This window comes from Ranitomeya variabilis, chromosome 3 (assembly GCF_051348905.1).
Source record: "Ranitomeya variabilis isolate aRanVar5 chromosome 3, aRanVar5.hap1, whole genome shotgun sequence".
Classification (NCBI taxonomy): domain Eukaryota; kingdom Metazoa; phylum Chordata; class Amphibia; order Anura; family Dendrobatidae; genus Ranitomeya; species Ranitomeya variabilis.
In genome coordinates, this window is record NC_135234.1 from 662,968,096 (window position 1) to 662,990,431 (window position 22,336).

Here is a 22,336-nt window from a genome sequence, read left to right on the forward strand (position 1 = left end):
GGACAGCCGGCTTCACTGATTCTGTTAGTTTGTGCTGCTCGCTATATCATAAGCTGGGGTTAGATACGTGGAGTAAATCACACACTGGAATTATTCACAGCACAGGATACACTACAAGTATCTAGAAACAGGGCTCAGTGTTGTGTATCACATGACTGGATTATATATACCGGTCTTGTGGCATATCGCACATGATGGATTAGATACAGCAGTCTGGGGGAGTATCACGCATGATGGGATTAGATCTCTTAAGTTTATACTGTATTTCTTACTTGATGTTGCTGTCATCTAATCTCTGCCACTATACATAGTAAAATACACAGGAAAATGCACATGCACACTGGGGTATATGGCCCCCTCCAGCCTGGGGTATATGGCCACCTGCATCCTGTTCAGTGTGTTGAGGGCACAACAGTGTGATGATCTCCCTGCTGTGCTCTGAACAGGTCGGCGGGGAGCAGTGATTGCAGCCTGTACTGTAATACTAATTGTAGGCTGCAATCACCCCAGATACTCACCCCAGACATCTGCTCTCTGGCATCTTCTCCCCTAGGCAGCTCCTGTCATAGCATGCACTGAGCAGTGTGTGCGATGACCGGAAATGAAGCCCACAGCATTCACTGTGGACTACCACAGCATACACTGTGGGCTACAACAGTGTCCGACCGCAGGCTCTGTCCATGGCTGCTGTAAGTGAGGTGTGCAAATGTCGTGCTCAGACACTTACACCCCACCAATGAAAAAGTGGATAAAGTAAAAATTAATTAAAAAAATATTAAAGTAGTTAATTTAATTTTGTACTAAAAATAGTTGATTATATAACACTATGTAACAAATTTTTATTTATTTTACTCTGTCGCCTCATTGGGGGACACAGGACCATGGTGTTATGCTGCTGTCCACTAGGAGGCGACACTATGCATAATCTGAAAGATTAACTGTGGCTCCTCCTGTGCAGTATACACCCCTGGATGGCATCAGCCTTCTCCAGTTTTTGCTTGGTGTCGCAAAGGAGGCACACCTAAAGATTTTTACTCCGTTTCCCGCTTTCCGACGGGATTACAGATGAAGAAAAGAGGGTCTTCTGTGAGACCCCCGGCATGGCTCCTTCCTCGGCCCCCTATTATGGGGTGCCCAGTTGAAGTTGAGATGGCTATTCCCCATGCTGCTCCTTCCCCAACCCCTCGGGTGTTGGTTCGAAGTCGAGACCCCCCTCCTTCCCCAATTCCTTTTGGTTTCTGGGTTGAGGTCGAGGCGAGGATAAAGGCCCCTGACGGTGTAACAGCACCCTCCCTAATCCCCCTCTGGGGGTATTAGGTTGAGACACCTCAGGTAGGGCCTGTACAGGCAGCATCCTACAGCTCCCAGCAATGGGCCAGCATACTGCGCCTGCATCCAGGGACCCCAGCCGAGCTGCGGGCTCCTGTTGGGGCCGGGGGGAGTGCAGGCAGGCATGGCACATACAGACACAGGGCTCCCAGCGTCCCTGTCTCTGCGGCAGCACCAGCTCTATACTGCCTCAGGGGGACCCCTCACCGGGCTCCCCCTTCCGCTTATAGCCCCACCGCCATCCTGCCTTCAAATCCGGAGGGGTCCGGTTCAGATCCGACCCCCTCCTGGACTTTCGCGCCGGCCTGGAGCCCTTCTGGGCCTCAGGCATCTAATTTAGGCCCCGGCTTCGGCCTAGCTGAAGCAGCAGCCTCCTCTCCGCCCCCCGGCCCGCCCCCCGGATGACAAATATGACACTCTACAGTGTCATACAAGGGGTGGATCGAGACAGAAAGGGCGGGTTTTTGATAGCCTTGCCGCCTTTTTCCAGCTCTCCGCCCCCTTCTCCTCCTCTCTCCTCTGTCTCTGCAGCCATTTTCGGCTGCAGATTAACCCTGCATATCCCGGTCTGCAGGACCAGGCAGCCAGTCTCCGGGGGGCACAGGACTGTGGATCTTCGGCGCTGGACCTCGGGGCACACTGGTGAGGTAAGATCACAGCTGGGTTATTTTTACTCAGCTGTGAATCCATATTACCTATAAGACTCCCCTGTAGGTTCTCTACCCCTGTAAGGTCCATCTGCTGGCAGCACCTCTGCACTTTGTGCACTATGCAGGGCTCAAGGTCCAAGAGAACCAGGCAGATCTGCTACTATGCATTCTGCACAGCCTGCGGGCCCGCTCTCTCCAGTAGTAGCACGTACCCGCATTGCCAGAACTGTATATAACCTAATGTGTCACTCGGTGTCTAATGCCACGCCGGAATGGGCTACTCAGTTCTCGCAATCTATGACGCAGTCTATAGATAACCTAACCTCCACATTGCTTCAGGCTCTGCAGGGTCATGCCCCGGCTATGACAGTTACCCAACAACGGGAGAGCTTGACTCAGGAACCAGATGACCCTGGCACATCCACGTCTACGTCAGGACGCAAGCGGATCCATAGATCAAGTCCATCTGCGTCACCCCATAGCACACGGTCATCCCCCTCTAGGGAGAGACACCGTAGCTCCAGGTCATCTAGACCATCCCGTTCCAGGGACAGACGATGCAGATCTCCGCAATCACCAAGGCCTTCTCCCCAGCCCACCCAGCAGGGGACGCCTCAGTGAGATCCCAATCCCTCCTAGCAATACAGCGCTAGCTGAGGACATAATATCTCAGTGATACACAGGATTCGGAAGGCATCTGCGACTCTGACTCGGACAGAGAAACGGAGGGGTCCCTGATCCCAATCCCTCCTAGCAATACAGCGCTAGTTGAGGACATAATATCGTCCATCCATCGGGTGCTGGACATTTCTGATCCGCCACCAGAGGTCCCAGAACATAAGATTTTCTTTGAAGGACCTCTGAAGCCGCCTAAGGTTTTCTCGAACCACCCAGAGTTTAAGGCGATCCTTAAAAAAACAGCTCTACAGCCTGAGAAAAAATTCGCTAATCGCAAATATCTGGGGGCAAGGTACCCCTTCCCACAGAAGGAGGAATGGACAGATCCACCTGAGGTGGATTAAAAGTCTCCAGGCTAGCAGCATAGACCCTCCTTTCACTGCCAGATAGCTCAACCCTCAGGGATGCAGCAGACCGGCAGGTAGAACGCATGGCTCGTTCAATTTTCGAGGCAGCAGGGGCATCCATGGCTCCCGCGTTCGCCTCAGCTTGGGCTGCCAAGGCCATCCTGACCTGGGCAAAGAATTTACAAGCCTTCCAAGTATCCGCTCCTGAACTGTCGGACCAAGCAGTTCAAAATGCAGTTGTAGCAGATTATATGCTCCATGCAGCTCTGGTTTCAGCAAGGGGAGTCGCGGGGATAGCATCAAACGCCATCACGATTAGGCGTATCCTCTGGCTGCGGGAATGGCAAGCGGACGCAGCCTCAAAGGAGTCCCTCACACACCTCCCCTACCTCAGTGGGAGTCTTTTCGGTGAACAGTTGGACACTATGATATCCAACGCCACAGGGGGTAAGAGTACTTCTCTTCCCCAACTGAAACCTAAATGCACTTACAAGAAGCGTAACCAAACTCTATTCCGATCCTTTCGGAATTCCTCCGGCTGGTCCGTCTCACGTCCGGACCCGGTACAAAATCGTATCCGTTCCCCACGCAGGGATAACTCACGATCGACGCAAAGGTCGGACAAGACCTGGCAGTCAAAAGCAGGCCAGTCTAAGCCGAGAGGAGGAAAATCCCAGACTTCTCCTCCTCATGAGTCACGGACTCCGGATGACAAATATGACACTCTACAGTGTCATACAAGGGGCGGATCGAGACAGACCTTTCACTGCCAGATAGCTCAAGCCTACCACCAAGCGGTCTCCTCGCTTTGTTAATCAGGAGTCATAGTAACGGTACCCACGTCCGACCGCTTCCGAGGGTTCTACTCCAATCTGTTCGTAGTTCCCAAGAAAGGAGGCAGCGTACGGCCCATACTAGACCTAAAACAGCTCAACAAATATGTACGGGTCCGTCACTTCCGCATGGAGTCCCTTCGGTTCATCTTGCATCCATGGAGAAGGGAGAATATCTCCCCTTCATAGACATACGTGCATATACCCATTGCACCTGCCCATCAGAGGTTTCTCAGGTTCGCAATAGGCCAGGACCACTACCAATTTGTGGCTCTCCCCTTTGGACTCGCCACGGCTCCCAGAGTCTTCATCAAGATCATGGCAGCAACCATGGACGTCCTGCATTCCAGAGGCATAGTAGTCGTTCCATACCTGGACGACCTACTCATCAAGGCTCCCACCTTTCAAGGAATGCGAGCTCAGCGTCTCAATCACAACCGATACTCTCAGTTGCATGGGCTGGTTAATCAACCTACAAAGTCATCACCAACCCCGAGTCAGTCCCTGACTTTCCTGGGAATGTTATTCAACACTTCCAGGGGTCTAGTGCGCCTTCCCAAGGACAAGGCACTGGCCCTCCGACTAGCAGATGAAGAAAAGAGGGTCTCTTGGGAGACTCCCGGCATGGCTCCTTCCTCGGCCCCCTATTATGAGGTGCCCAGTTGAAGTTGAGATGGCTATTCCCCATGCTGCTCCTTCCCCAGTCCCTCGGGTGCTGGTTCGAAGTCGAGATCCTCCCCCCCCCCCCCCCCCCCTTTCCAAATTCCCTTTGGTTTCTGGGTTGAGGTCGAGGCGAGGATAAAGGCCCCTGAAGGTGACAACAGCACCCTCCCTATCCCCCTCTGGGGGTATTAGGTTGAGACACCTCAGGTAGGGCCTGTACAGGCAGCATCCTACAGCTCCCAACAATGGGCCAGCACACTGCGCCTGCATCCAGGGACCCCAGCCCAGCTGCGGGCTCCTGTTGGGCAAGTGGTCTTCAGCGGAAGCGTCCATGCCCATCAACATCCTGGAAATTCGTGCCATCCTTCTGGCATTGAGGGCTTTCCATCACTTACTGGCCGCCTCTCACATCAGGATACAGTCGGAGAATACCACGGCTGTGGCATATGTGACTCATCAAGGGGGGACCCGCAGTACCCAAGCGATGCGGGAAGTGCCACATATCCTCCGCTTGGCGGAGGACACAGGGTCGGTCCTTTCGGCAGTCCACGTTCCGGGTGTGGACAACTGGGAAGCAGACTTCCTCAGCCGACAAGGAATAGACTCGGGAGAGTGGTCTCTCCATCCCGAAATTTTTCAACAGATCTGTCTCCGCTGGGGGACCCCGGATGTGGACCTAATGGCATCCCATTTCAATGCCAAGGTCTCCAACTTCATTGCCAGAACACACGATCTGCGGTCACTCGGAGCAGACGCTCTGGTTCAAGACTGGACCCAGTTCCAGCTTCTGTATATTTTTCCACCTCTCCCCCTGATATCCAGAGTGGTGAGGAAGATCAAACAAGAGGGAGTTCCAACCATCCTCATTGCACCGGACTGGCCCAGACGAACATGGTACGCAGACATCGTACAACTCACAGCAGACGCTTCCTGGCGTCTCCCCGACCGCCACGATCTTCTATCACAAGGGCCGTTCTACCACCAGAACTCAGGGGCTCTCAATTTGACGGCGTGGCCCTTGAGACCTGGGTTCTAACCCAGGCAGGGCTCTCGGCAGATGTCATTGGAACCATGATCAGAGCACGGAAACCAGCCTCTGCCAAGATTTATTACCGTACCTGGAAAGTTTTCTTTACCTGGTGCGAATCTCGTGGCCAGATCCCACGCCCTTATTCCCTACCCAAAGTTCTTGGTTTTCTCCAAGCGGGTCTGGAGGCCAGGCTGTCATTGGGCTCGCTTAAGAGCCAGGTGTCAGCCCTCTCAGTGCTTTTCCAAAAGCGCATTGCTATCAAGCTGCAAGTAAGGACCTTCCTTCAGGGGGTTTCCCGATTGGTTCCCCCCTACAGACTACCACTAGAAACGTGGGACCTCAACCTGGTCCTGACAGCATTGCAGGAACCACCCTTCGAACCCCTTAAGGAGGTCCCGCTCTGCCTTTCTCTCCCAGAAGGTGGTTTTTCCTGGTGGCAATCACCTCACTACGCAGGGTGTCTGAACTGACAGCACTCTCCTGCAGATGGCCTCTCCTGGCATTTCACCAGGACAAGGTAGTTCTTCGTACGGTCCCATCCTTCCTTCCGAAGGTTGTGTCAGACTTCCACCTCCATGAGGAAATTTCACTACCATCCCTTTGTCCGGTTCCGGTTCATAGTGGAGAAGGCTCTGCATACGCTTGACCTTGTCAGGCCTTTGTGTATATACGTGTCTAGGACTGCGTCCTTCCGGAGGCCTGATTCTCCTTTCCTCCTTCCGGAAGGCGGCCACAAGGGTAGGCCAGCTTCCAAAAGCTACTCTTGCCAGGTGGATCAGATCCACCATACAAGAGGCGTACCGCCTTAAGAATCCTCCTCTTCCAGCCGGTATTACGGCACACTCTACAAGGGCGGTAGGGGCCTCCTGGGCCATTCGGCACCAGGCTTCGGCACAACAAGTGTGTAAGGCGGCCACTTGGACTAGCTTACACACATTTACTAAACACTACAGGGTTCATACCCAGTCCTCAGCGAGCCTGGGTAGATGTGTCCTGCAGGCGGCGGTGCCCTAAGTGTACGGGCCTGTCTGCACAATATTCGTCCATTGCTTCCCACCCAGGGACTGCTTTAGGACGTCCCATGGTCCTGTGTCCCCCAATGAGGCGACAGAGTAAAGGAGATTTTTGTGTACTCACCGTAAAATCTTTCTCTTAGCCTCTAATTGGGGGACACCGCTCCCACCCTGTTGCCCTTTCCGGGCTGTTGTAACTGTTGAGTTCTCATATTGTTTCTTGAGCTCGTACATAGTTGCCTTCTTACAGGCATAATTATGTTATTCATGTTACGTTCCTCCTACTGCTTTGGCACAAAACTGGAGAAGGCTGATGCCGTCCAGGGGTGTATACTGCACAGGAGGAGCCACAGTTAATCTTTTTCAGATTATGCATAGTGTTGCCTGCTAGTGGACAGCAGCATAACACCCATGGTCCTGTGTCCCCCAATTAGAGGCTAAGAGAAAGAGATTTTACGGTGAGTACACAAAAATCTCCTTTTTTGTTCCTGGGTCCAAAGTGTGTTTTCCTAACCCTTTATGCCTAATACAAATAGAAAATAGTTGTTTTTTCCACAAAAACTTTGCTTCTGTGATCAAGACAATGAAGACTACTCGATATTGAATATGAATGGAGAATTTTCCTGAAAACAGACAAATTTCAAAATTTCATTGGTGTAATTTGCTTTATTTGACACAATATGACATTTTTCTGCCCTGTGGTCATACAATCAAAGTTTGTGCTGAAAGTAGTTGTTTTTCCATACAATCCAATCCTTCACATTGCATTTAGGCACCTGTCCAGTGGCCTCGTCCGTTCTTGCATTCGAACCCCCCACAATACTGGATTCGGACGTATACGCCGACTGGACCATAGACTATAATTGTGCTGACAGAGCCTCGTGTAGGCATATGGGCCTGAAAATGATGCATGTCAGAGTGCTCGTACACTATGTTGGCACAATTAGTGTATACCCGAAGCACAAACATGTTTCTCATCATAGAGAGAGAGAGACAAACTGTTTGTGCTTGGGGGCGGCTTGTGGGCAGTTTCCTTTGTGTATCTGGCTTGGATCAGGAAGATAAGACGCTGCCTACGAGTCCTGCCCTGGAGCACCGGCATCTCATTAACTGAAAACGTCTAAGGGTACTGTCACACAGTCACACTTTGATCGCTACGACGGTACGATCCGTGACGTTCCAGCGATATCCATACGATATCGCTGTGTCTGACACGCAGCAGCGATCAGGGATCCTGCTGAGAATCGTACGTCGTAGCAGATCGTTTGGAACTTTCTTTCGTCGCTTGATCACCCGCTGACATCGCTGGATCGTTGTGTGTGTGACAGCGATCCAGCGATGCGTTCGCTTGTAACCAGGGTAAACATCGGGTAACTAAGCGCAGGGCCGCGCTTAGTAACCCGATGTTTACCCTGGTTACCAGCGTAAACGTAAAAAAACCAAACAGTACATACTCACATTCCGGTGTCTGTCCCCCGGCGTCTCAGCTTCTCTGCACTGTGAGCGCCTGCCAGCCGGAAAGCGAGCACAGCGGTGACGTCTGACGTCACCGCTCTGCTTTCCGGCTCTGCTGCTTACACAGTGGAGAGAAGCAGAACGCCGGGGGACAGACACCGGAATGTGAGTATGTACGGTTTGTTTTTTTTACGTTTACGCTGGTAACCAGGGTAAACATCGGGTTACTAAGCGCGGCCCTGCGCTTAGTAACCCGATGTTTACCCTGGTTACCCGGGGACTTCGGCATCGCTCCAGCGCCGTGATTGCAACGTGTGACCGCAGTCTACGACGCTGGAGCGATACTCATACGACGCTGCGACGTCACGGATCGTGCCGTCGTAGCGTCCAAAGTGTGATTGTGTGACCGTACCTTAACACTGATTACATAAGAACCACAACACTGATTTCTTCACCCCAGTTATAATTTTAATCAGTATAACACTGAAAACCTGACAATGCCGGTACTTTATTTGGCAAAATCCTGAAAACAGGTTTTCTTTAACACCTTTGCAACATCGGGCGTAATAGTATGCCGATGTCTGACTTCCCCTGTTTGGTGCGGGCTCCTGCACGGAGCCTGCACCTTTCCGGGCATGTCAGTTGACATATAGAGCTGACATGTACCCACGGCTGTTAACTAGTTAAATGCTACTGTCAATTTCTCTTCCGGCAAGCGCGCTGGAAATCCCGCACATCAGTGACCCTATCACGTGATTGAGGGTCACCGATGGGTTGGCATGACAACCAGAGGTGGTTGGCACTCACAGCAAGTGAGCATTTTGAAAATGGCGCCCTCTGCGCCTGCATAGTAGCAGCTATGGGTTTGTATAGAGATCCAATAGCTGCTGTTGCGTAGGCATCGGCAGTGCCATCTTGCTGGAGAAGAAGAAAAAATGTCCTCCATTAAGATGGCATGGCGCCACCTGCTCAACAGCAGCTATCGGATCTCTATACAAACCAATAGCTGCTACTGCACAGGCGCAGCGGGCACCATCTTCAAAACTACTTTCTTTTTACCTCGCTCAGGTAAATCTGCAAAAGGGACTAAGCGCAAAGTACACATGCAGTTATGCCACAGCGCAGGAGCCACGGCCGGCACCTGCATGCAGGAGCGTGATATATATATATATAACATACTTAAAACAAGGCCAAGTACCGTATATACTCGAGTATAAGCCGACCTGAGTATAAGCCGTCCCCCTAATTTTGCCACAAAAAACTGGGAAAACTTAATGACTCTAGTAGAAGCCTAGGTGGGAAATGCAGCAGCTACTGGTAAATGTCAAAAGTAAAAATTAGATACCAATAAAAGTAAAATTAATTGAGACATCAGTAGGTTAAATGTTTTTGAATATCCATATTGAATCAGGAGCCCCATATAATGCTCCATACAGTTCATGATGGTCCCATAAGATGCTCCATATTAAAACATGCCCCATATAATCCTGCATAAAGGTTAATAATGGCCCCATAAGATGCTCCATAGACACATTTGCCCAATATAATACTGCACAAATGTTGATTATGGCCCCATAAGATGCTCCATACAGATACTTGCCCCATATAATGCTCCACAAACGTTAATTATGGGCCCCATAAGATTCTCCATAAAGATATTTGCCCCATATAGTGCTGCACAAATGTTATGGCTCCGTAAGATGCTCCATACGGACACTTGCCCCATTTGCTGTTGCTGCGATAAAAAAAAAAAAAAAAAGAAATCACATACTCAACCTCTCGCTCCGGCCCTCGACACTTTCAATATTCACCTGACTTCATTCCGGTGCCGCTCCGTCTTCAGCGTCTTCTGCACTGACGTTCAGGCAGAGGGCGCGCACTAACCACGTCACCGCTCCCTCTGACCTGAGCGTCACTGCTGAAGACTGAGCTGCGCCTGGAACGGGGAGCAGGTGAATATCGCGCAGCGCTGCGCTCCCCTCCCCGTTATACTCGCCTGCTCCTGGCGTGGTGCAGTCCCTGGTTCCCCAGCGCCACAGCTTCTTCCCGTACTGAGCGGTCACCGTTACCGCTCATTACAGTAATGAATATTCGGCTCCACCCCTATGGGAGGTGGAGCCGCATATTCATTACTGTAATGAGCGGTACCATGTGACCGCTCAGTACAAGAAGCTGGGGAGCCCGGGACCTGCAGGGACCGTGCCAGGAGCAGGTGAGTATAATTAGACAGCCCCCGCTCCCCCTCCCCTGCCGACCCCTGGGTATGACTCGAGTGTAAGCCTAGAGGGGGACTTTCAGCCCCCAAAAATGGGCTGAAAATCTCGGCTTATACTTGAGTATATACGGTAATAGTTAGCAAGGCCAGTTCAGCCTATGTTCCATCAGAATAAATCCCCAGATCTCTGTCCCTCTAAAGAACCTAATAACCGTAAGATACAATATTGTTGTGCTCCAGGAAGACATCCAGTCCTCTCTTAAACCCCTCGACTGAGTTCGCCATCACCACCTCCTCAGGCAAGGAATTCCAGATTATCACTGCCCTAACAGTAAAGAATCCTCTTCTATGTTGGTGGAGAAACCTTCTCTCCTCCAGACACAGAGAATGCCCCCTTGTGACCGTCACTTTTCTTGTTATAAACAGATCCTCGGAGAGATATTTGTATTGCCCCCTTATATACTTGTACAAGGTTATTGGATCACCCCTCAGTCGTCTTTTTTCTAGAATAAAAAAGCCTAATTTTGCTAATCACTCTGGGTATGAATATCTAATCAGAGCACCACATACATGAACCCCACCTTGGGACACAAGCATATCATTAACACAAAACTAAAAATATTTAGAAACGACCACAAGACTAAAGGCCCCGTCACACATAGCGATTTACCAACGATCACGACCAGCGATACGACCTGGCCGTGATCGTTGGTAAGTCGCTGTGTGGTCGCTGGGGAGCTGTCACACAGACAGCTCTCTCCAGCGACCAACGATCAGGGGAACGACTTCGGCATCGTTGAAACTGTCTTCAACGATGCCGAAGTCCCCCTGCAGCACCCGGGTAACCAGGGTAAACATCGGGTTACTAAGCGCAGGGCCGCGCTTAGTAACCCGATGTTTACCCTGGTTACCAAAAAAAAACAAACAGTACATACTCACCATCTGATGTCCGTTAGGTCCCTTGCCGTCTGCTTCCTGCTCTGACTGAGTGCCGCCGTACAGTGAGAGCAGAGCGCAGCGGTGACGTCACTGCTGTGCTCTCACTGTACGGCGGCACTCAGTCAGAGCAGGAAGCAGACGGCAAGGGACCTGACGGACATCAGATGGTGAGTATGTAGTGTTTGGTTTTTGTTTACATTTACGCTGGTAACCAGGGTAAACATCGGGTTACTAAGCGCGGCCCTGCCCTTAGTAACCCGATGTTTACCCTGGTTACCAGTGAAGACATCGCTGGATCGGTGTCACACACACCGATTCAGCGATGTCAGCGGGACCTCAACGACCAAAAAAAGGTCCAGGCCATTCCTACACGACCAGCGATCTCACAGCAGGGGCCTGGTCGCTGGTACGTGTCACACATAGCGAGATCGCTACTGAGGTCGCTGTTGCGTCACAAAACTTGTGACTCAGCAGCGATCTCGCTATGTGTGACAGGGCCTTTATGTCATCAACCAAGGTATCATTTTATTCAGAATAACGACACTGACCTGACACTGTGTAGGTTACTCTGCAAAATCCTGCTGACAGGTTCCCTTTAAAGAAGCAAACATAGACATGTTTGGTGTAAGAACTCGTAATGACCTGGAGAATCATAATGACAGGTCAGTTTTAGCATTTTAGTGAACATGGTAAAAAAAAACAAAAAAAAACTGGGATTGCACTGTTTTGTTTTTTTGCAGTTTTTCCTTACTTGGAATTTTTTTTCCTGTACACCATGTTAAAACCAATGGTGTCGTTCAAAAGTACAACTCATCTCACAAAGAATACAAGCCTCCACATGGACATTTTGACCAAAAAATAAGTTATGGCTCTGGGAGAAGGAGAGCAAAAAATGAAAATGCAAAAACAGAAAATGGCCCAGGGCTAAGTAGTAGGATAATTTGTTTGCCTCCCACTTTGCTCTTATCTACGCCCCTCAAAAGATTTCAGTAGGCAGCTATAATCTGATCCCCAGTGAACTAGCAGCTGTTCTTGCTTTGACCAAGGCTGATTTTTGGGTGAAGGGTAAAGGTACCTTCACACTAAACGACTTTGCAGCGATAACGACAGCGATCCGTGACGTTGCAGCGTCCTGGATAGCGATATCGTTGTGTTTGACACGCAGCAGCGATCTGGATCCTGCTGTGATATCGCTGGTCGTTGCTGAAAGTTCAGAACTTTATTTGGTCGTCAGATCGGCGTGTATCGTCGTGTTTGACAGCAAAAGCAACGATGCCAGCAATGTTTTACAATGGTAACCAGGGTAAATATCGGGTTACTAAGCGCGGCCCTGGTTACCATTGTAAAAGTAAAAATAAAAACAGTACATTCTCACCCTCTGATGTCTGTCACGTCCCCCGGCGTCCGCGCTGCTGCTCAGAGCTTCCTGCACTGAATGTGTCAGTGCCGGCCAGAAAGCAAAGCACAGCGGTGATGTCACCGCTGTGTTTTAGGGCCGGCGCTTACACAGTGCAGGGAAGCGGACGCCGGGGGACCCGAATGTAAGTATGGTGTTTGTTTTTTTACATCGGGTTACTAAGCTCGGCCCTGCGCTTAGCAACCCGATGTTTACCCTGGTTACCCGGGGACTTCGGCATCGTTGTCGATATCGCTGCAGCGTCGCTTAGTGTGAAGGTACCTTAACTTCACAGCGCAGGAGGAAGTAGAAATGGCTTAAGTGGAGAAAGTAGATTTCCCTGATTTTATCACAAAGCCTCGTATAATCACTTGTGCTATTGATTAATGACCAGTTTGTTGAAATGGCAGTAACCGCTTAAATTTCTACTCTTCTGCAGTTGAGTCTGTCATTGCATATGGTTAGCATGCCTGTGTTTCTCATTTCAGAAGTGTCAAAGCTTGAGAAAAACATGTTGGCTGTTGCAGACCACACCAAACTCGCACAGTCTGCAAAAGTTAAACAGAATGGCACCAGTCACTCCAGTATTATCCCAGCCCACTTCACGTTCCTGCAGAAACCGTCAAGGAACACAGAAGTGGAATCTCGGAAACTAAGGTATAGCTAACATCGTGTATTTGACGTTTTGTATTAAAGCTTAATATACAATTTACTGTTTTCACTTTCTCAATCACTACAGGATCATTAAATACTTACACAATTTGTTTTGCAGCCGAACATTCAATGCAGCTGCAGGAAAAACGAATCATACCATTGGTTTTGCTTTTGAAAAATCTTTTCCGATTAAAAATGCTGCAAGTTTATCTTCATGGAGTGTGGGGACTCTTCGCCGGAGCCCAAAGAAAGTACAGAGACCACAAATAACTACAGTAGAAGAAGTAAGTTTGACATGCAGGATACATATTTTGGTGTCTGTGCCTTTACATTACAAAATTTATATACAGTGCTACCGTCCAGCTAAGTATTTAAAGGGATAATTTTTGTCCTTTCACTTCCATATTGAGAGGGGAGTGGGCCCAGGACATTACGTCTACAGATATCTGCCAACTTGTTTGTAGTCGGTGTCTCACACTTATACTATTCACTAGGATGGCATAGGTGCAGGATACCTGCTGATTGTGCACTTGGAAGACTCTTGTAGCTGTGACATCACATCTACAAATTAGGACTTCTGCAATGAGGCCCCATGATTTCCATGTATGCCTGTGATGTGTGTATATATCCATTGTTTATTTTTTTTCTTAAAAAAAATCTGTCACTAGGTTTTTGCTACCTAATCTGTGAGCAGCACAATTTTGATACAGAGCCAGTAATGTCACTTACTGGGCAAATTGATAGATTCCATAAAATCATTGTTTTATCAGCAGGAGATAATCATTGGAGGACTAGTAAACCTGTGGCCAGGTAGTCCTCCATATTAAATGGAACTTGTCATGTCCTTTTTTGCTATTAAACTGCCTCCAACATCTTGTTTGTGAGGCACAGTGCATCATTAACAAGTTTTTGTCCAGCAAAACTTCCCAGTATTTATCTAAAAATTACTTTATACCTCCTGTTTCAGTCATAGGGGTGGGGATCTCAAGTTTTTCAGTTAGTCAAATGCCTTTTTCAAATTCTTGACGCACATTGCATTATAATTACTTCACTCCTCCTCAGATCTCACGCTTGGACAATGACTGCGGGCAGGCACACTGAATCTGGGTGTACGTCCCAGCTTTATAGCCTATGCTCTGGAGCGGCTGAGTCAGTGGTGATTGTGGAAACTGTAGCGCACATAGTTTGAGCACACACGCTATCATGTGGTCACTGACTCTCAGCGGCTCAAAAAGCATGCGCACATAAGATATGAAGCTGGGATGTACACAGTGTGGACGGTGTGGGTGCGTTTATGCTGATCTGCAGCAGATAGAGTATTTTCCTGGACGTCCTTCTTATCCTTGATAGGGGCAGGAGCACAGAAGAGGGCATATAGCACCTTCCCACCACACGTTTTTTTCCTGTTCCTATCGGGTACAGACACAGGAGTGGGTGCTCAACATGAAGAAAAGCACTTGGAGGGCTCTGGAGGTTCGGGGATGCTCCATACTTTCCCTCCAGTGACAGGTCCAAGTTGATACATCTAGGTAGGGGTCCCTCAGCATCCAGTTAAGCTGGGTTCCAAGGAGCAGCTGTATCCCTCTCTAGGGGGGTGTCTCTAATGACACATACTTCCGGTCCGGAAGAACCAGCGACCTCTAACGTTCCAGTGTGAAATGTATACGGCGCAGGGATATGACAAGTCATCGTAGTGTCATGCGTTCCAGTGTGAACCCCGCAGGACCCTATTTGGTAGTTTGGTTGGCAGCAGATAAGGCTACTAGATTATGACTAATAGAAGCTAGCATGAGCAATGCTATGTAAAATTGCCTAAGGGAGCCAGCTCTTGCCATCAGCTTATCTTACTTTGTTCGAACAGCCAGTGCTTTGCCCCTCCAATCAGTCCACAGAACCATCCCTGGGTCATGTGAGGTAAGGTTTTTAACAGATGGTCATCACCTTGCCTTCTGTGTCTTAATGTATCCTATAAGTAGTATATTGTTTAGGTGCTTCCTTGTCCTAAGAATAAACTATCTACCTCAACTATTTAGAATTGAGTCCTCAGTGGTTGATACCATTTAATGATTAACTGAAAAGATGGTAACAAACTGCAAGCTTTCGAGACTACTCAGGTCTCTTCATCTGGCATAGACTAATACAAAATCTGAAGAATACCTCAACTAATAAGAGGTTTAATAGATGTGCTACCTGTAATATTAAGCCATTGGAAACTTTCAGCAAGAAGCTTTGCGTAATGCATATCAAACATTGTTGGACAGTCAATCCATATTCATGACTGACAGGAGGGCAGTGACTAGGGAGCAAGTACAGAATACAGTTTCTTCCTTATATCGCCTCAGTCTCCCTGGCCTAAAAGGCCTAGGTGGGGAATTATCCTATTAATTTGTCTAAATTCTGAAGGTGGAAATATACAATTGTTACCGGAGTAAAGGAAGAAATTATTTTCTATAGAAAATACAGATGCACTTTTGCAGGCTGTCAAAGGAACCATTAAAACTGAGGACACCTGTCCTGTGAAACATTGTCAGCTCAGGAAGAGTTGTTTGGGGTCTAAGAGTCTGCGGAAATCCACATCACTACTGTAATCCAGGTGAAATGGAAAGATGCAGGGAAAAAGCTAGTTATCCCAAGGGATTTTAAAGCTTGCTTACTCTGTCGCCTCATTGGGGGACACAGGACCATGGGTGTTATGCTGCTGTCCACTAGGAGGCGACACTATGCATAATCTGAAAAAGATTAACTGTGGCTCCTCCTCTGCAGTATACACCCCTGGACGGCGTCAGCCTTCCCCAGTTGTTGCTTAGTGTTGCATAGGAGGCACACCTAAGATTTTTTACTCCGTTTTTTTCCAACGGATTACAGATGAAGAAAAGTGGGTCTCCTGTGAGACTCCCGGCATGGCTCCTTCCTCAGCCCCCTATTATGGGGTGTCCGGTTGAAGTAGAGATGGCTATTCCCCATGTCGCTCCCTCCCCAGTTCCACGGGTGCTGGTTCGAAATCGAGACACCCCCCCCCTTCCCCAATTCCTTTTGGTTTCTGGGTTGAGGTCGAGGCGAGGATAAAGCCCCCAGAAGGTACAGCAGCACCCTCCCTATTCCCGCTCTGGGGGCATTAAGTTGAGATGCCTCAGGTAGGGCCTGTACAGGCAGCATTCTGCAGCTCCCAGCAATGGGCCAGCACACTGCGCCTGCATCCAGGGACCCCAGCCCAGCTGCGGGCTCCTGTTGGGGCCGGGGGAGAGTGCAGGCAGGCATGGCACAATACAGACACATGGCTCCCTGTGCCCCTGTCTGCGGCAGCACCAGCTCTATGTACTGCCTCAGGGGGACCCCTCACAGGGCCCCCCCTTCCGCTGATAGCCCCACCACTATCCTGCCTTTAAATCCTGGGGGGGGTCCAGTTCAAATCCGACTCCCCAATTCCCCCCCCCCCCGGACTTCCGTGCCGGCATGGAGCCTTTCTGGGCATCAGGCATCTAACTTAGGCCCTGGCTTCAGCCTAGCTGAAGCCGCTGCCTCCTCTCCGCCCCCCCCGGCCCGCCCCCGGATGACAAATATGACTCTCTACAGTGTCATAGAGGGGGTGGATCGAGACAGAAAGGGCGCGTTTTTACACAGCTTTGCCGCCTTTTCTCAGCTCTCCACCCCTTCTCCCCCTGCCTCTTCTCCTTGGCGGCCATTTCTACTGCAGCAAGGATTAACCCTGCATCTCCCGGTCAGCAGGACCAGGACCAGGCCAGCCAGTCTCCGGGGGGCACAGGACTGTGGATCTTCGGCGCTGGACCTAGGGGCTAACTGGTGGGGTAAGATCACAGCTGGGTTGTTTTACTCGGCTGTGAATCCATATTCCCTATAAGGCTCCCCTATAGGATCCTCTGCACAGCTACCCCTGTAAGGTCCTCTGCAGGCCCTTCTGCACTCTGTGCACTATGCCGGGCTCAAGGTCCAAGAGAACAAGACAGGACTGCTATTATCCATTCTGCACAGCCTGCAGGACCGCTCTCCCAAGTGGCAGCATGTACGCACTGCCAGGACTACATCCAGACTACTGCGTCAGAGCCCCAAGAAGCCCCTGCCAATGCCTCGGTATCTAATGCCATGCCGGAATGGGTCACTCAGAGGTCGCAATCTATGACGCAGTCTATAGATAACAAACCTCCACATTGCTTCAGGCTCTGCAGAGTCATGCCTCGGCTATGACCATTACTCAGCAAAGGGAGAGCTTGACTCAGGAACAGAACGACCTGGCTCATCCACGTCTAGGTCAGGACGCAAGCGAACCCATAGGTCAAATCCATCTGCGTCATCCCATAGCATACGGTCATCCCCTTCTAGGGAGATACACCGTAGTTCCAGGTCAATTCCAGGTCATTAGACCGTCCACTTCCAGGGGCAGACAATGCAGATCTCCGCAATCCCTGACCAGAGAAGGCCTCCTCCCCAGCTCACCCAGCAGGGGACGCCTCAGTGATACACAGGATTGGGAAGGCATCTGTGACTCCGACTCAGACAGGGAAACAGAGGGGTCCCTGATCCCAATCCCCCCTAGCAATACAGCGCTAGTCGAGGACATAATCTCTTCCATCCATCGGGTGCTGGACATTTCTAATCTGCCACCAGAGGCCCCAGAACAAGATTTCCTTTGAAGGACCTCTGAAGCCGCCTAAGGTTTTCTCTAATCGCTTCAGTTTGGGCTGCCAAGGCCATCCTTGCTTGGGCCAAAAATTTACAAGCTGGCCTCCAAGCATCCGCTCCTGAGCTGTCGGACCAAGCGGATCAAATAGCAGTTGTAGCAGATTACATGCTTCATGCAGCTCTGGATTCAGCAAGGGGCGTAGCGGGGATAGCATCAAATGCCATCACGATTCGGCGTATCCTCTGGCTGCGGAACGGAAAGCGGATGCAGCCTCAAAGAAGTCCCTCACGCACCTCCCGTATCTCAGTGGGTGACTTTTTCGGTGAAGAGTTGGACACAATGATATCCAACGCCACCGGGGGTAAGAGTACCGCTCTCCCTCAACTGAAACCTATACGCACTTACAAGAAGTGTAACAAACCCGATTCCGATCCTTTCAGAATTCCTCGGGCTGGTCCGTCTCACGTCCAGCACGTAACTGTTCCCCACACAGGGACAACTCACGGTCGACGCAAAGGTCGGACAAGACCTGGCAGTTAAAAGCAGGCCGGTCAAAGCCCAAAGGAGGAAAACCTCAGACTTTTTTCCTCCTCATGACTCACGGACCCTGGAAGACATCCCCACCCGTTGGCGACTTTGCTCTTTTCAGCAAGTCTGGATGCCTACTACAGAAGACAGGTGGGTCAGGGAATTAGTGTCTTCCGGATACAAGATAGAGTTCAACTTCCAACCCACCGAACCGATTCTTCCTCTGTTCCCCCAAAACCACCAGCCAAGGCTTGTGCCTTCCACCAAGCGGTTTCCTCGCTTCAAGCAGGAGTCCTAGTACCGGTTCCCGCGGCTGAGTGCTTCCGAGGGTTCTACTCCAATCTATTCGTAGTCCCCAAGAAAGGAGGCAGAGTACGGCCCATACTGGACCTAAAACAACTCAACAAATACGTACGGGTTCGTCACTTCCGCTGGAGTCCCTTCAGTCCATCATTGCGTCCATGGAGAAGGGAGAATATCTCGCCTTCATAGATATACAAGACGCATACCTGCATATACAGATTGCACCTGCTCATCAGTTTTTTGTTTTTTTTTTTTTTGTTTTTTTTTCCCTCAGGTTCGCAATCGACCAGGACCACTACCAGTTCGTGGCTCTCCCGTTTGGACTCGCGACGGCTCCCAGAGTGTTTACCAAGGTCATGGCAGCCACCATGGACGTCCTGCACTCCAGAGGCGTAGTAGTCGTTCCATACCTGGACGATCTACTCATCAAGGTCCCTACCTTCAAGGACTGTGAGCTCAGCGTCTCAATCACAACCGATACTCTGTCGCATGGGCTGGTTAATCAACCTACAAAAGTCATCACCAACCCTGAGTCAGTCTCTGACTTTCCTGGGAATGCTATGCAACACCTCCAGGGGTCTAGTGCTCTTTCCCAAGGACAAGGCACTGGCTCTCCGCCTAGGAGTTCGCATCCTCCTCCACAAACCCCCTCGATCTCTCCAGTTTGCCATGAGAGTCCTCGGCAGGATGGGGGCAGCGGTCCCATTTGGCCAATAGAAGCGGTCCCATTTGGCCCAGTGTCACCTCAGACCTCTCCAACTAGCCATTCTCAAGTCCTGGGACAGGAATCCTTTTTCCTCTCGACAGGGAATTCCAGCTAATGTCGTCAACCAGGAGGTCCCTGCACTGGTTGCTCAAGCCAACCTCGCTAGCAAAGGGGAAATCCTTTCTCACAGGTCAATGGAAGGTTCTGACCACCGATGCGAGCTTGACGGGTTGGGGTGCAGTGCACCTACACCACAGGGCACAGGGCAAGTGGTCCCCAGTGGAAGCGACCATGCCCATGAACATCCTGGAAATTCGTGCCATCCTTCTGGCATTGAGGTCCTTCCATCACTTACTGGCAGCCTCACATCAGAATACAATCGGACAATGCCACGACTGTGGCATATGTGAATCACCAAGGGGGGACCCGCAGTACCCAGGCGATGCGAAAAGTGTCACACATCCTCCACTGGGCGGAGGACACAGGCTCGGTTCTCTCGGCGGTCCACATTCTGGGTGTGGACAACTGGGAAGCAGACTTCCTCAGACGACAATTAATAGATTCGGGAGAGTGGTCTCTCCATCCAGAAATTTTTCTCCAGATCTGCCATCGCTGGGGGACCCCAGATGTGAACCTAATGGCATCCAACTTCAATGCCAAGGTCTCCAACTTCATGGCCAGAGCACACGATCTGCGGTCGCTCTGAGCAGACGCTCTGGTTCAGGACTGGTCCCAGTTCCAGCTTCTGTACATTTTTCCACCTCTCCCCCTGTTATCCAGAGTGGTGAGGAAGATCAAGCAAGATGGAGTTCCAACCATCTTAATCGCACCGGTCTGGCCCAGACGTACAGGGTACGCCGATGTCGTACAACTTTCAGCAGGCGCCTCCCCGACCGCCCAGATCTTCTATCACAAGGCCCGTTCTACCACCAGAACTCAGGAGCTCTCAATTTGACGGCGTGGCCCTTGAAACCTGGGTTCTAACCCAGGCAGGGCTCTCGACGGACGTCATTAGGACCATGATCAGGGCACGGAAGCCAGCCTCTGCCAAGATCTATGACCATACCTGGAAAGTTCTCTTTACCTGGAAAGTTCTCTTTACCTGGTGCGAATATCGTGGCCAGACCCCATTCCCTTCTTCCCTCCCCAAACTACCTGGTTTTTCTCTAATCTGGTCTGGAGGCCAGGCTGTCCCTGGGCTCTAACAGCCAGGTGTCAGCCCTCTCAGAGCTTTTTTTTTCAAAGGCGCATTGCTACCAAGCCGCGAGTAACTACTTTTCTTCAGGGGGTTTCCCGATTGGTTCCCCCCTACAGAAGACCACTAGAAACGTGGGACCTCAACCTGGTCCTGACAGCATTCCAGGAAACCACCCTTTGAACCCCCTTAAGGAGGTCCCGCTCCGCCTTCTCTCCCAGAAGGTGTTTTTTTTCCTGGTGGCAATCACCTCGCTACGCAGGGTGTCTGAACTGACAGCACTCTCCTGCAGACGGCCCTTCCTGGTTTTTTTACCAGGACAAGGTAGTTCTCCGTATGGTCCCATCCTTCCTTCCGAAGGTTGTGTCCAACTACCACCTCAATGAGGAAATTTCTCTGCCTTCCCTTTGTCCGGTCCCGGTTCATAGAGTGGTGAAGGCTCTGCATGCGCTTGACCTTGTCAGGGCATTGCGTATATATGTGTCTAGGACTGCGTCCTTCCGGAGGTCTGATCCCTTTTCTTCCGGAAGGCGGCCGCAAGGGTCTGCCAGCTTCCAAAGCTACCCTTGCCAGGAAGATCACATCCACCATACAAGAGGCCTACCGCCTTAAGAATTCTCCTCTTCCAGCCGGTATTACGGCACACTCTACACGGGCGGTAGGGGCCTCCTGGGCCATGCGGCTCCAGGCTTTGGCACAGCAAGTGTGTAAGGCAGCCACTTGGTCTAGCCCACACTCGTTTACTAAACACTACAGGGTTCATACCCAATCCTCAGCAGAAGCGAGCCTGGGTAGATGTATTCTGCAGGCGGAGGTGCCCCAAGTATAGGGGCCTGTCTGCACAATATTCGTCCATTGCTTCCCACCCAGGGACTGCTTTGGGACGTCCCATGGTCCTGTGTCCCCCAATGAGACCACAGAGTAAAGGAGATTTTTGTGTACTCACCGTAAAATCTTTCTCTTGGCCTCTAATTGGGGGACACCGCTCCCACCCTGTTGCCCTTTTCGGGCCTTTGTTACTGTTGAGTTCATATTGTTATTTGAGCTTGTACATAGTGGCCTTCTTATAGGCATGTCTGTTATTCATGTTACATTCCTCCTACTGCTTTTGCACAAAACTGGAGAATGTTGACGCCGTCCAGGGGTGTATACTGCAGAGGAGGAGCCACGGTTAATCTTTTTCAGATTATGCATAGTGTCGCCTCCTAGTGGACAGCAGCATAACACCCATGGTCCTGCGTTCCCCAATTAGAGGCTGAGAGAGAGATATTACGGTGAGTACACAAATCTCCTTTTCTAACTGACTCTGAGGAAATGAGTATGGGAAGAAATTCCAAAAATTTACATACCGGTGGCCAGAGTTGCTAAGAAGATCTCTTACATTTTGAGGACTTCTCAAGTCTTAAAGGGAACTTGTCACCCCCAAAATCGATGGTGAGGTAAGCTCACCGGCATCAGGGGCTTATCTACAGCATTCTGTAATGCTGTAGATAAGCCGCCGATGTATCCTGAAAGAGGAGAAAAAGAGGTTAGATTATACTCACCCAGGGGCGGTCCCGCTCCGATGGGCGTCTCCAGTCCGGTACAGCGCCTCCCATCTTCATTCCATGACATCCTCTTCTTGTCTTCACGCCGCGGCTCCGGCGCAAGCGTACTTTGTCTGCCTTGTTGAGGGCAGAGCAAAGTACTGCAGTGTGCAGGCGCCGGAAAGGTCAAGAGAGGCCTGGCGCCTGCGCACTGCAGTACTTTGCTTTGCCCTTAAC

At 50.5% G+C, this 22,336-nt stretch overlaps 1 protein-coding gene across 4 annotated transcripts in view; it reads left to right on the plus strand.

Moving 5' to 3' along the window:
• The window catches only part of SENP1 (SUMO specific peptidase 1), an 89,630-nt gene that overhangs the window by 12,095 nt on the left and 55,199 nt on the right, over nt 1-22,336 (plus strand). For all 4 annotated transcript variants that reach the window (XM_077297872.1, XM_077297874.1, XM_077297873.1 and 1 more), the window contains 2 exons: nt 13,037-13,205; nt 13,321-13,486. In XM_077297872.1, the coding sequence (XP_077153987.1) occupies nt 13,037-13,205; nt 13,321-13,486 (335 nt within the window). The remainder of the gene's footprint in view (nt 1-13,036; nt 13,206-13,320; nt 13,487-22,336) is intronic.